The following is a 13,452-nucleotide window of genomic DNA, read 5'->3' as shown; positions in this document are numbered from 1 at the left end:
TGCGTATGGACGGAAATTGTACAGTTCAAGTGATATTACTTTACCATTGTGATGTATGGCTCGCGTCGTTTGCATTTCGTCTTGGGCATCAACCTCACATTGATCCGTAGAAGTTGCAGGCCGCTTAGCAGGAATGCAGCCCCTCCCGACGCCAAGGCTTTGCAAGTAACTGCGGCCAGATGGCAAATGCCTTGTTGGAAATTTCAAAGTCGAGCTGCTCGAGGACATGAGGGAGGATGTAGGCTTGGGTATGACTGCGCTTTGATGACCCTGTCATTCTTAAGAGTTAACAAACAACGTAGCACAGCAAACAATAAATAGTGGCAGGCTAGGAAACAACGCACCTTAGTCGTCAATGCAGCAATCGAGGTAGGCTTGATGGTGCTACTTGATGCCGTAGTAGATGGAGCAGATAGAGCACACCTCACATTATATTCTCCGGCTCTTTGGGCTAGTGTTTGCCGTTTCGTCTCTGGCCCAGTTTCTAATGATGAAGAATTAGTCACCAGTATATCGGGCAGTAAGTACATCCCCATCTCCCAAACTCCGTTATATAAGAAAAACAGGGCTCTATTCAAGCTTACTGAGGTTTGAACCCGGCCGCTTCAAGCTAGTTGTGGAGACTGCCCTTGGTGTTGGAGAGTGAGACTGAGAATTGTGCCCCGAATCCGTCAATTCCTGCAAAGATGAGGTCAATGCCCCTCTAGGGTGAGGAATCTTCGAGCGCCGATACGCCTTGTAATGTTAGATGAAACGCAAAGGAATATACACTGAAAGCCACAAGATGCAACATACCGTATTTTCATGTTCATCCATAGTCGAGTAACGTATCGCTGGTCCTTATGTGATGATAGCTAGTCGAAGAAGGGGGCGATGAAGTTTTGAATCCAGCAAATCAAGGGTTGTTGCTTTCCCTCGATTAATTACTAAGGGGCTCCCCGAAGTGAATATGCTCAATGTCGTAAACAGGAGGTCGAATCACAGCTGTGAGGAATCTAAAGCCAAATTGTGATGTGTTGTTAAACGTAGTCCCAGGACAAAGTAAAACGGAAACAAACAAAAAAGGACAGTCACGAGAGAATAAAGCAACACGACTTGGATTCCAGATAACAGAAAACGCTTTGTTTACAATTGCGACAAGGTCACGTGGCGGTCTTGCGTTCTGTGTGTTTTGTGTAAACAAACCATAAACAAACCACGTAAAGTCTCCACTTTTTAACAAGTTGGCCAGATAAGTGGTCTGTAGGAGAACCATACTACAGAAGGCGTAGTACACAGTAATTACTCCTAACATCCTTTATTACTCCATACGATATATTACGCATTAGTCTCATTACGTTGTTATTCGCAAAATGTCGTACTAGTTTGCCACAGCCTTGTGCCCCACAAGTCTCTAGAGTCACAACAAACCACAGTTCGTCTCACGACCATCGTGCATTTCAAGCCTTTCTCTCCTTCCAAAACCTTCAGTTGCACATATATTCCCTGTCGCACAGAAAACAAAATCAAAAAAATCTAAGCACTCTGGTTCCGGGTTCGAAACATGGAAAAGTACTCCCAATTTCGCGACAAGGGTAGGTACACGCCCCACCTCGACTCTCTCTTGAAGCCGTGAAAAATTCTCATCGCAACTCCAATGCACTCAGTGCGAAAGGAGCATACAAATACTCACACTGAGTACGTGTAGGATCCGGGGTGTCTCCCTTCATGCCAATCAAGACACCATCGACGACGCTATCCACGGTTCCCCGGTTGCTCTTGGTGCTCCTTCGCCTCGTCCCGTTCCTTACATATGGTGCACTTTATTTTTGCTTCCTCCACCATCTACCTTTGCCAGCAGCAGCACGAAAGCTTCTGTTATGGACCATGATGGCAATACCGGGCATTTGGTGGGTGGACCTTCAGATTGATGGCGTCAAGCGCGGGTATCTTTCTCAACAGCCTGTTTCGCGCATGCCACACCCTGGTTCTGTCATTGCCGCTAGCTTTACCTCGCCCATTGATGCGCTCTATCTCGCTGCAGTGTTCAACCCGATATTTACGGTTTCACATCTTGGCACACGCAAAGTAAAGCGCGTTTCCCTTTTCCAAGCTATAGCACACGCTCTTAGCCCCGTTCAGAGCACCTCTGCGGCCGCGGAAATGGAGCCTAGAAAAAGCATGACAGATGTGCGGGCGCTTCTCGACGCATACCCTGGTCGGATTATAGTTGTGTTCCCAGAGTGCAGCACCACAAATGGCAAGGGAGTGCTGCCATTCAGCCCTTCTTTACTCACGACACCTCCCACCGTCAGGATTTTCCCCGTGAGCCTACGCTACACGCCACCAGATATCACGACGCCTATTCCGGGAGCCTGGGTGGCATTCCTCTGGAAGCTTCTCAGCCGGCCAACTCATTGTATCCGCGTCCGTATCGCAGAAGGCATATTAAATGAGACGGGCACATTGGCGGGAGAGGCAAGCTCGTGCGGAGGTAGCTCTGGTAAAAATTATTCCGACTTAACACCGGATGAGAAACACGTTCTCGATCGTGTGGCTGAGTCGTTGGCTCGGCTGGGCCGTAATAAGAGAGTAGGCCTGACTCTTGGAGATAAAGAGGCGTTTGTGCAGGCCTGGAGACGGCCAAGGAGAGACTAGTGATGTTTTAAGATCGGTAAGACTTCAAGCTCTGTTTACATACCTGACTGGGCTCGGGCGCCGCTTCAATCAGACTTGCGTCTTAATGTCGAGGAGTCATGTTCTGGTTCCCGTTTTATATGACCAAGCTTGCTATCCCACAATTCTTCCTTGCCTCGCTTTAAGGAATACTCATTTGTAGGCAGCAAAAACACCATTGGTCGTATTCACATATCAACCCCCTCCGATTAATTAGAGTTGCAAAGGAAGCACGTTCAAATAGACTACAGCATCGAAAGACTATGTCGGTGCATAAATCCCATTTTAAAACTTGTCGGTCACACAGCCAAGACTGGCGTTGCTCACCAAGGCAGCATATTTCCTCAGCGTGCCATTAACTGCCCGCATCGGCGGCGCCTTCCACTCCTTCCGTCTTTTTTTCGAGCTCCTCTTCCGATACTTCAAGATCAACAACTCTTTCGGTCGCGTCAATCACAATACGGTCGCCGTCCCTAACGAGGCCAATCGGGCCACCTTCCATAGCCTCGGGAACGATGTGGCCGATCAAAAAGCCGTGGCTACCGCCCGAAAAGCGACCATCAGTAAGCAATGCAACATCGTTGCCGAGTCCCGCGCCCATGATAGCAGAGCTTGGTTTGAGCATTTCTGGCATGCCTGGTCCACCTTTTGGGCCCTCGTAGCGGATGATAACAACAGTTTTTTCACCAACCTTGATATCACCCCGTTCAAGTGCAGCAATAAAATCATCTTCGGCGTCATAGCACTTGGCTGCCCCTTCAAACCTAAGACCTTCCTTGCCCGTGATCTTACCGACCGACCCTCCCGGCGCCAACGAACCACGAAGAATCTGAAGATGCCCGGTTGGTTTGATGGGACTACTCAAAGGCCGGATGATGGGCTGGTCGTCAGGGAAGTCGGGAAACGAAGCAATATTCTCCTTCAGTGTCTTGCCCGTTACTGTAATCCCCCTGCCATCAATTATCCCTTCCTTGACAAGAAATTTGAGAAGAGCAGGTGTTCCACCAATGTTAAACAAGTCTTCGAAGACATATTTTCCGGACGGCTTGAGGTCCGCTAGGAAGGGGGTACGATCCGAGACTGCCTGGAAATCGTCAATAGTGAGCTTAATTCCCACGGAGTCGGCGATTGCGATCAGGTGCAGAACGGCGTTCGTGCTACCGCCGAGAATTGTAACAAGGACCATGGCGTCCTCAAACGCCTGCCGAGTCATGATATCGCGGGGTCGAATGTCCTCCTTCAAGAGGTTACGGATCGCGTCGCCAATAGATTCACATTCGGCGACCTTCATCGGATGCTCAGCAGGGTAGCTGCTACTTCCCGGCAGCGTCATACCTAGAGTCTCGATGGCGCTAGCCATGGTGTTGGCCGTGTACATGCCGCCACACGCCCCTCCACCAGGGCAAGCATTGCGAATAATATCGAAGCGCTCCTCCTCGCTGATAGAGCCAGAGATATATTGTCCATAGGCCTGGAAAGCGCTGACGATGTCAAGGGACTGGCCACCTTTGCCACAACCAGGTTTGATAGTACCACCATACACCATAATACTCGGACGGTTCACACGTCCCATGGCGATAAGGACGCCCGGCATGTTCTTGTCACATCCCGGGAGAGAGATATTCGCGTCGTACCACTGGCCGTTCATGACAGTCTCAATACTGTCGGCGATAATCTCACGACTCTGCAGGGAATAGCGCATTCCTGTCGTGCCCATGCTAATGCCATCGGATACACCAATGGTATTGAACCTTAGAGGGACAAGGCCGGAATTCGCAACCGACTTTTTGACAACATTCGACAGGTCCATGAGGTGCATGTTGCATGGGTTTCCCTCGTACCAGACGGACGAGATGCCAACTTGGGCCTTGTTCATGTCCTCTTCAGTCAAACCAACGCCGTAAAGCATGGCCTGGGATGCACCTTGGGATTTCGGCTGGGTGATAAACGAGGACACTCTATTGAGCTTCTGGATGTTCTCAGCTAGGGCAGGAATCGTTTGCGACAGGAAACGACGTTGCCTGTCCAAAACTAATATTAGACCTCACATAAGAGACAAGCGGGGCACACGTCATCCATACGCCCTCTGAAGCGGTATATGAGAGCAGGCAGTTTGGAGCGTGAAAGGGAGACATACTTCAATGCCGTGGTGGCCCATGATGTGCCGGTCTGCTGCGTAGCAGCCCGGCTTGCGTTGAGAAGGCCAGTAGAGAGCATCACGCCGAAAGACGACTAAAATGTTGCTGGAAATGCGGAATGAAGTCGTGAAGTTTCCTTGGCGTATTTGACGTAAAATAATAAACAGGAGAAATAGTCAACTTCGCATACCACCGTCTCTTTTCAGATCCTTTGTGTGTTAGTCTTGAGAAGCAGTTGCGAATACAGGACAACCCCGGCCTTTTAAAGTGCCCAGCTCCGAATGAGATGTTAATCTGACTGTGTGTGCGAGGACATGCTTGTCTCGTTCGGTTCCTTTTTCAGCTTGTGCCAGTTGTACCTACCTCACCAGGTCCATATTATCATTTTTTTGTCTAGCTTCTTATTTAGCACCACGCTTTCGTCCGGGGACACTGGTGTATCTCCGAACATCACTCTAAACAACTAAGCCTGCCTTGATTGGCGAACCAAAAGTGAACAAAACTTATGAAAATCATACTGTCAACACCGCCAAGCGGGATTATCTAGTCCTCCGGTGCCACAAATGAAGCTGACGTTTTTTTTGCCGGTCAAGTCGACGACACGCCTAATTTAACAAAATTGATTACGTGAAAGTGCTATTTAAGTCGCATCTGATGTCTTATCGCCGTCAAGCGGCCGCTTGACCAAGATCTCGTCTATGATGCCATGCTCTTTTGACTCTTCAGCGGTCAAGTATCTATCTCGCTCCATCATGTCGTTGATTTCCTCGATGCTGTATTTCATGTGCCCAAATGACTTGTTTATATGGCTCTGGACTATTTTGTTCACCTGCCCGCGCAGCCGCTGTATCTGGTTCGCGTATATCAAAATGTCTGCAGCTTGTCCCCGAGTTCCCCCTAGTGGCTGGTGTACCATTATCGAACTGTGTGGAAGCGCAAAACGCTTGCCGGCCTCGCCTCCGATAAGAAGAATTGCTGCCATGGATGCAGCAGCCCCGACGCACACCGTTGATACAGGTGATTTGATATAAGACATAGTATCATATATAGCGAGACCAGAGCTAACTTCACCACCTGGCGAGTTGATGTACATTGTGATCGGTTTCTCGGGGGCATCTGATTCGAGCCATAAAAGCTGTGCCACAACAGCAGCCGAGACCGTATCATCAATGGCACCGTTCAAGCATACGATCCGTTCCTGTAGTAGCTTGGAAAATATGTCCGCTATTTCAGTAAGTTTTATTTTAGTCAGTTGTAGTAAATTAAATCACCTAGAATCCACGTATATAATGGAACTGACATGTTCGCCAGCCACCAGCCTATTATGTCAGTTCGCCTCACACATATGCCATTAAGTCACCACCTCAATACCCACAAGGGACATACCGTAACCTCTGTGATATAAGGCATCGGCAGTGATGCAGCTGGTGATGCACACGGTGAGAGCTTCGAGAAACGTGCCGTTCGTGCCGACCATGCCAGCAGGCGATGCTGGATGGGGACGGGCCCCTGAAATATGCGCCTTGTTATTGTCGAGCAATTCATTGTTTGGTGGTGACGTGTGAGTAACCCTGCAAATAAACCCCAACACGTAGCCTCTTTCTATCGCATCGCCGGAACCCTGTAAAAGTGGGGCATATACATCGCTTTGTTGCATACAGCATGACAGAGGCCGCTCAACCACTCACAACTCGACATCAGAGCTCTTTTCAGCTACTACAATACGACGACTACGAGAGCCTGACGATGGCATTCAGTTCTGCTAAACGGATTCTATGATACGATACATCTGGCCAACATCATGGCTATAAGGCTGGCGCTCCGACATACCACACCCAGGAACGGTAAATCTCGAGGCAATGTCCGCACTGCTTGTGCATGGCAACTATTTAATCTGCTAGGGCAAGGTCCCAAGCGTGCTTACGCATCTGTTCCCTGTGTAGAGTCACGGTCTGGGGATCAGAAGGCCAATATAAATGGTGACCTTCCAGTATCACCTCTAGCAAACAAGTCCTTCGTTTCTGCCCGTACAAGATGGACACTGCCAAAAAAGGCTCGGGTCAATTCAACCAAGTTTCAGCGAAAACTGGCTAGTAACGCATTTGGTAGGTGGTGTATTTTGCACTTGTTGAGATTTGCAGTCGTTGAGTTCATCACACCTGTACTCACTAACACATACCGAACAGCCCAGATCCTTGCTAGTCCAAGCCGGTGCTGCCCTTTGACGAAAACGCGAGTTCCAAGGGATTGCTTACAGGTTTTCAAGCTCATGGCCCATCCCGTGACTGGTGATCCTTGGTGGGTGCCGCCTGATCTCTCGACTACAATACCATCGCAATATCCCGTACCAGGCCTATTGTGGCGTACTTTTCAACCCGCCAGTGCAACTCGAGGCCCCAGTGCATATACCCTCCCCCGCAGGGACTTTTTACATGGTTTCATGCAGACGTCTGGCAAATACCGGAGGGGTTTTAGATCCCTACTCCGGGTATCGGGTCTTGGGAGTACCTTTGGCGGGGCCGTCTGGAGAGAGGATATGGATATCCTTGTCCTCGAGCTTATGCGTCGGCGTGTATATGAGGAGCTATTGTACTTTTCCGTCCTTACGGAGAAGTATGGGAGAAAATACTTAACGTCACTCCAGGACCTGGATCAGCTTGGGAGCTTGCATCAGCTCGGTTGCGTTTTCAATTTAGGCATCCAGGATGGACAATACGACGGCAGTAGTTGGCGACAACTGGCTCCGGTTAAAAGTGAGTCACATACGATACAGGGCTTACCCTCTTATGATGCCCGTTGTCTTCTTGGTGATGTATACATACATGAGCTACAAAAATTGTCCGTGATATTTCGTGGCGCGGTGGCTGTGGTTCTAAGGGGTGCGAGAACAATATCTCTTCAAAAGCGGTTATGGAAGTTACAGGCTTATAATATAATATAAAAATGTTTACTTGTCGTACTTAATGAAGGCGTAATAACGGTTATAATCTATTCTCAACTTAAATAGTAAGTCTTTATATATTTATATTACACCCTAACGTGGTTATTTATAACCTTTGAGAGGTCAAAGGACTAACACGCGTAAAACAAGTGAGCAGTAAACTACCGATCCTCGGTACGTCGGCACCAATTCTGGAATAAAACAAACAACTTCAAGGAAAACGCAAGTAATATTAGGTAGAGGAACATAGAGGGCTCCTCACCAATACTCGCCTCTCGTGGACGGTAGATGTCACCGCTGACCGGTGCTCTCTTCCTCCATGTTCCAGTCTCCAGTCTTTGCCAGCCCACCCTCCTCCACTCATATGCTCACCCACCTGTGCCGCTCTTGCGTCACTTTGGTTGCCGTAGCTTTGTCTATGAAGTAGCGTTTTGTTAATGTAGTACCAGGTACTGGATCCGGACGGAACGCTGTTGTCTGCTCCTTGGTGGCGTTAATCACCACTTATTAAACCTATTAATAAACGTCACTAACTTCGATATATTAAGTAACGAGAGTTAAAATAAATATATATATATATATATTATAAGTATTTGTATAATAGGTCTTCACGATAGATTAGTTACTAAAAAGTGGTACTATCGAACAGAGTTGGGAATTAGGATGTTAGTATTAGTATTTTAGTATTATTATAGATTTTTCAAATATTAAACTAATATTTATATTTTTAATATTAGTATTCTAGTATTAGTATTTGATAAATTAGCTTTAGTATTTTAATATACTAAATACTTTTTTTTACTTGATAAAAATTCGGTTATAATAAAAATAATATTTCAGGTATATTATATAACGTATTTATTTTTAAAATTAAAAGTATTTATATAATTAAACGTCCTTATTAACCCCGGTAATAATACTATCACGCGTAGACTGTTATAAGTGGTTGTGGGATAGGTCTTCACGATATATTAGTTAATGAAAAGTACTGGTTTCGAGGGCGAAGGTAGGTGTGTATTATAACAGAGACTAATCCTTACCCCTTCTTCCTAGAAGGAAGAAGGGAGTCTTATTATTTAAAAAGAATGGTTTTTCGTAGGTGTGACGTTAACGTGTGGTTAGGAACTAACTATACCGTGGTTTATTATATAAGTTTAGTTACTTAATTCGTAACCTTTAGTCTCGAATCGATTATAATAATTATTCTCCCTTTTTAGTAAACTAGACTTTAGTTCTTTTTACGACTTTTTTTATTCTTTTTACTTTTACTGGTAAAGAGTGTCGAAAGTTATAATTAATTTATTAGTTAAGTACGATAGTCCGTTATTTCGTATACGAGTTACTTTATAATCTTTTATATTATATAATAGTTCCGTCCGTTAATTATTAATATAATACGAGACTTAAAAGTGTTAAACGTATTTAAATTATTTATCGTTAAATATTAATATTTAAATAAATATCCTCGTTTTTAATTAAAATATAAATTTTATTTAACGTTATCGTTTTCGTAAAATATATACGTAGTTACGTAATAAATAAGTAACGACGAACGTTTACGGATTATTTTTATTTAAAACGTTTATTTATAAATATTACTTTTTTTATAAACGTTATTTATTTTTATCGTTTTTATTATAACTTACTTTTACTTTTTTTTACTTTTTACTTACTTTTATATTTAACGAACGTTTTTTTAATAAATTATTTTTTATTTATTAAAAGAATCGTAACTTACTTTTTTTTCTTTTTTTTAACGTTTTTCAAATAAGTCGGTTGTTTTTTACTCGTAAATTATTAGTCGAATTTTTTTAATAACCTTTTTCTTTTTACTTATATTTTCTATCTTATTTATTTAAAAGTCGTTTTTAATTAAACTATTTTTTTAATATACTTTTCGATATATTTAAACGTTATAAACGTAACGAAAATAAGTTCTTAAACGATATTATAATAAGAATTTCGTAATTTTCCCCCGTTATTTCTTTTTACTTCGTATAACGATATAAGTAACTTAAGTTTAATTATTTAACGTTTTATAAACGTATTAAACTATACGTTTATTCGGTATACCGTTAACTCGTTTCGTTATTTACTTACTTTTTTTTATACTAGTTAACTTATAGTGTTAAAGATTAAAGAATACGTTTATACTCATATTACCGTTTAACGTATCAGTAATAATTCGTTTATAAGTCGTTTATTAATCGTTAAGTCCTTTTAACTTTAACTCGATTCGTTAAAAGTTATTTAATAAATAACTTTATCGTTTATAAAAGAATCTCGTCTTTAACCGTTTTCTTTTAACTTATTACTTAACTCGTTTATAATTCCTTTTATTTTATTCTTTTAAACTATTATACTTACTTTTCGTTTTTTAATTACGGGTCTTTTAAACTTAAATCGTTCTTAATTAATTAATAATTTTACTATTTATAACGTAGTTGTAAGTTTATTAAACCCGTTTCGTTTTAATTTATTATTACTTTCGTTACTTTTACGAATTGGTAACGTATTATTAACGATATTACTCTTATTTTTTTTATAGTATAACCTACGTTTACAACTTTTAAACGTTTCGTTCGTAACACGTTTAATTATAACGTTTTTAATAATATATATTTAAATAGTAATAATAATACGATAAATAACGGACTTAATAACGAGTCGTTTAATATTTAAAATAACGACGACTTCGAACCGAAATTTATTACTAACCTTTAAGTATATATATACGTTATTTATATTTTTAACGTTATCAATAATTTTAAAAGTATTAACGTTCATTAAACTTTACATTACGTACGTAAAGTAACGACGAGATATTAACGATACAAAGTTCGTTATTACTTTTATAAAATGGTTTTACGTTAATTATAAAAAACGTTCGTACCGTTCTTTATATTATTATTAAAGTAATCGACTTTTCGTTAAAATTAAACGAAGAAACCTTTTTAACTTTATTATATATTATTAATAAATTTATATACCGGTTAATAGTATTTATTCGGGTTTATAAAAAGATTTACCGGTTAATAACGGATTTTAATAAAGTAACGAGTCGGACCGTTTATAAAAGAGTTGTAATAAAGTCGTAGGTCGTCTATAACTATATACTTTTTATTATTAATAACGACGGTTCGAATCTCGAATGATTTTATTTACGACTCGGTTTTAAAGATTCTTTATATTAAAAGTGGTTAAAAGATTATTATATCTTTTTCGACTTAATCGGTCGAAACGTAACTAAGTAAGGTCTTTCGTTTATTTATATAAAACGTTATAAGTAACGTTTCGACCCTTTTTTTTAGTGTTTTTTTTATACTTTACGTATTTATTACCGTTAAGTTATATTAAGTATTAATAACGGGTTTTTTTATAAGTTAAACGTTATAAATATAACGTTAACTTATTAACGTATTAAGTCGATTTTTATAGTTTTTTAATTAAATAAATACTTTTAACGTATAACGTTTACGTTTTACCGTATAATCGTTATTTAAATTAAATAAACGTTTTTAATATATTATATTTACGTTTTACCGTAAAGTCGTTATTTAAAAATTAAATAAAAATTTTAATAATTTTTTTATTTTTATAAACCGATAATTTTTTTTTTTCGTAGTTTTAAATAACCTTTTAAGTATATTTTATCTTTTTTTTTAATACTTATTAGTTATACTTTACGGACTATTTTATTTATTTTATTAAGTAATAAACCTTTTTATTACACTTTATTTTATTTTTAACTACTTCTACCTTTTATTCCTTCGGGTTTTTTTTTAAGTACGAATAACGGGATTTTTTTTTACTGGATTTTTTTAAGACTTTTAAAATTTTAATAAAAAACTAAGAATATATTATAAATACGATTATATATTTATAATAACGTTAATTTATATACTTATAAATTAATTACTTTAATAACTTTAAAAGGTTTAACGAATTTCGGTGTTATTTTTTTAATTATTTATAACTTAAAATTTTACGTTAATAATAAACCGAGATTTTTTATTTTAAAAGTTTTTAATTAATACGTTCTATTATAATATTTTTTATACGTTTTTAAACGTTTTTTTAATAATTTTTTACTTTTTTTTAAAAGTATAAATTTTTTCGATTTTTATTTATAATAATTAATACCTTTTTTTATAAACGTCGTTTTTAACGTTAATATATATATTTAAATTTTATTTATATAAAATATTAAAAAGTGTAACTTTAATAATTACGTTAATAACGTTAGTCTTTAACGAATTAATAGTATTATATATATTTTAAACTAAAATTAATTAATAAATATACTTTTTTTATTTAAAATAATTCTTTTAAATATCTCATACCGGTTTTTAATTTTAACGTATATTATTCGTATTAATCCTTCGAACGTAATAATAATTAATATTAAAAGAAAACGATATATTTTCGTATATGACTATTATTAAAATATTATTAATAAGTTCTTTTTTATAAAAAAAAGATAATTAATCTTATAATAAAGTTTATTAAGGTCTTTTATTAAGGTTTTTACGGAATTAGTAAAGATTATAACTTTTTATATAATTTATATTTTCTCGTAATGATTCGTTAATAAATCAGGTAAAAGTCGATAAACTTATAAATATTTTTAATTATACTTAACTAATAAAATTTCCTTTTTATTATTTCTTTTATTTTAACTTTTTTAAAGTAACTTATAAAAGGTTTATTATAATATCGGTTAAATATCTTTTAACGTACCGAGCTTTTTACCGAAATATAAATACGGTAACGGTACTTTAATAATTCGTTTTTATTTAATCTTTACCGAGTATTTTATAACTTACCCGTTAATATAATACTTCGTTTTATTAAATAAAATGAATTATTAATTTATAAGGATAATAATAAATCTCGTAACGGGGTAAATAAGTTTATTAACGTAACATTTTTTTATATAGTTACGGATTATACTAAGGTTTTTAAAATATATTATATTATAAGTGGTTTTAATTAAAAGTTATAAGTTATTAACGAGACTTTCGAATTACTCGTTTAAATTTAACTTTTTTAAAGGTAAACTTAAATCTATTAAATTTATAAAGACTTTTCGTTTAACTTTCTTCATAAAAATACGACTTTTTTTTAAGTTTTAGTTTTAAACTTTAAAGTGTTTTTATTATAAAATTAATACTTATTATATTATTATTAACTTTTATTATAATATAAATAATAAGTCCTTATAATTATAATCTTCGTCGTTAAACTTATAGTTTAAACTTTAAACGATATAACGATACGTTTATAAGGTTTCGTTTTTTTATTTAATATTTAATTTTAAAATTAAATAATATTAAAAATATATATTATTTAATTTATCGGTTATTTAGTTTTTACTAGTTTATAAACGTTTATAAGTTAATACAATCTAATAAAACCTTAACTTTTTAACGACTTTTATTTAAATATTAACGTCAATATTTAAAACTCTTTATAATTACTATTATTTTTTTAATTAAAAGTATTATAATTTAATTTTAACCTTTTTATTTTTTAATTAAAAAATATTTAAATAATATTTACTTTACTGGTTTAATTAAAATAATACTTCGAAACCACTCTTTTTTAACGTATTTATTTCGAGTCGGGTTTATAATTTAAAGTTAAAGTATTTTAATAATAACGTTTATTTAAAATATACTTTAAACTTATTAAAAGTTTTCGTTTACGAGTTAAGAG

General features: G+C 37.6%; 3 protein-coding genes across 3 annotated transcripts; 1 reads left to right on the top strand and 2 right to left on the bottom strand.

Moving 5' to 3' along the window:
- Positions 1-1,869: 1,869 nt before the first annotated feature.
- SPSK_07914 (vacuolar protein sorting protein Vps66) lies at positions 1,870-2,637 on the top strand (the record flags this gene model as incomplete). Its single annotated transcript, XM_016734567.1, has 1 exon — positions 1,870-2,637. One exon carries the CDS (start codon positions 1,870-1,872, stop codon positions 2,635-2,637), a length of 768 nt encoding a protein of 255 aa, XP_016590301.1.
- A 373-nt stretch (positions 2,638-3,010) lies between these two features.
- SPSK_07278 (dihydroxy-acid dehydratase) lies at positions 3,011-4,872 on the bottom strand (the record flags this gene model as incomplete). The annotated part of the gene is made up of 2 exons (XM_016733942.1): positions 3,011-4,676; positions 4,793-4,872. 2 exons carry the CDS (start codon positions 4,870-4,872, stop codon positions 3,011-3,013), a joined length of 1,746 nt encoding a protein of 581 aa, XP_016590300.1.
- Positions 4,873-5,433: 561 nt separating this feature from the next.
- SPSK_07873 (ATP-dependent Clp protease, protease subunit) lies at positions 5,434-6,270 on the bottom strand (the record flags this gene model as incomplete). The annotated part of the gene is made up of 2 exons (XM_016734526.1): positions 5,434-6,017; positions 6,180-6,270. 2 exons carry the CDS (start codon positions 6,268-6,270, stop codon positions 5,434-5,436), a joined length of 675 nt encoding a protein of 224 aa, XP_016590299.1.
- Between the last annotated feature and the right edge of the window lie 7,182 nt (positions 6,271-13,452).

The sequence above is a fragment of the Sporothrix schenckii genome (assembly GCF_000961545.1).
Source record: "Sporothrix schenckii 1099-18 chromosome Unknown Cont41, whole genome shotgun sequence".
In the NCBI taxonomy this organism is placed as follows: domain Eukaryota; kingdom Fungi; phylum Ascomycota; class Sordariomycetes; order Ophiostomatales; family Ophiostomataceae; genus Sporothrix; species Sporothrix schenckii.
This window is presented reverse-complemented; position numbering and strand designations above follow the sequence as displayed.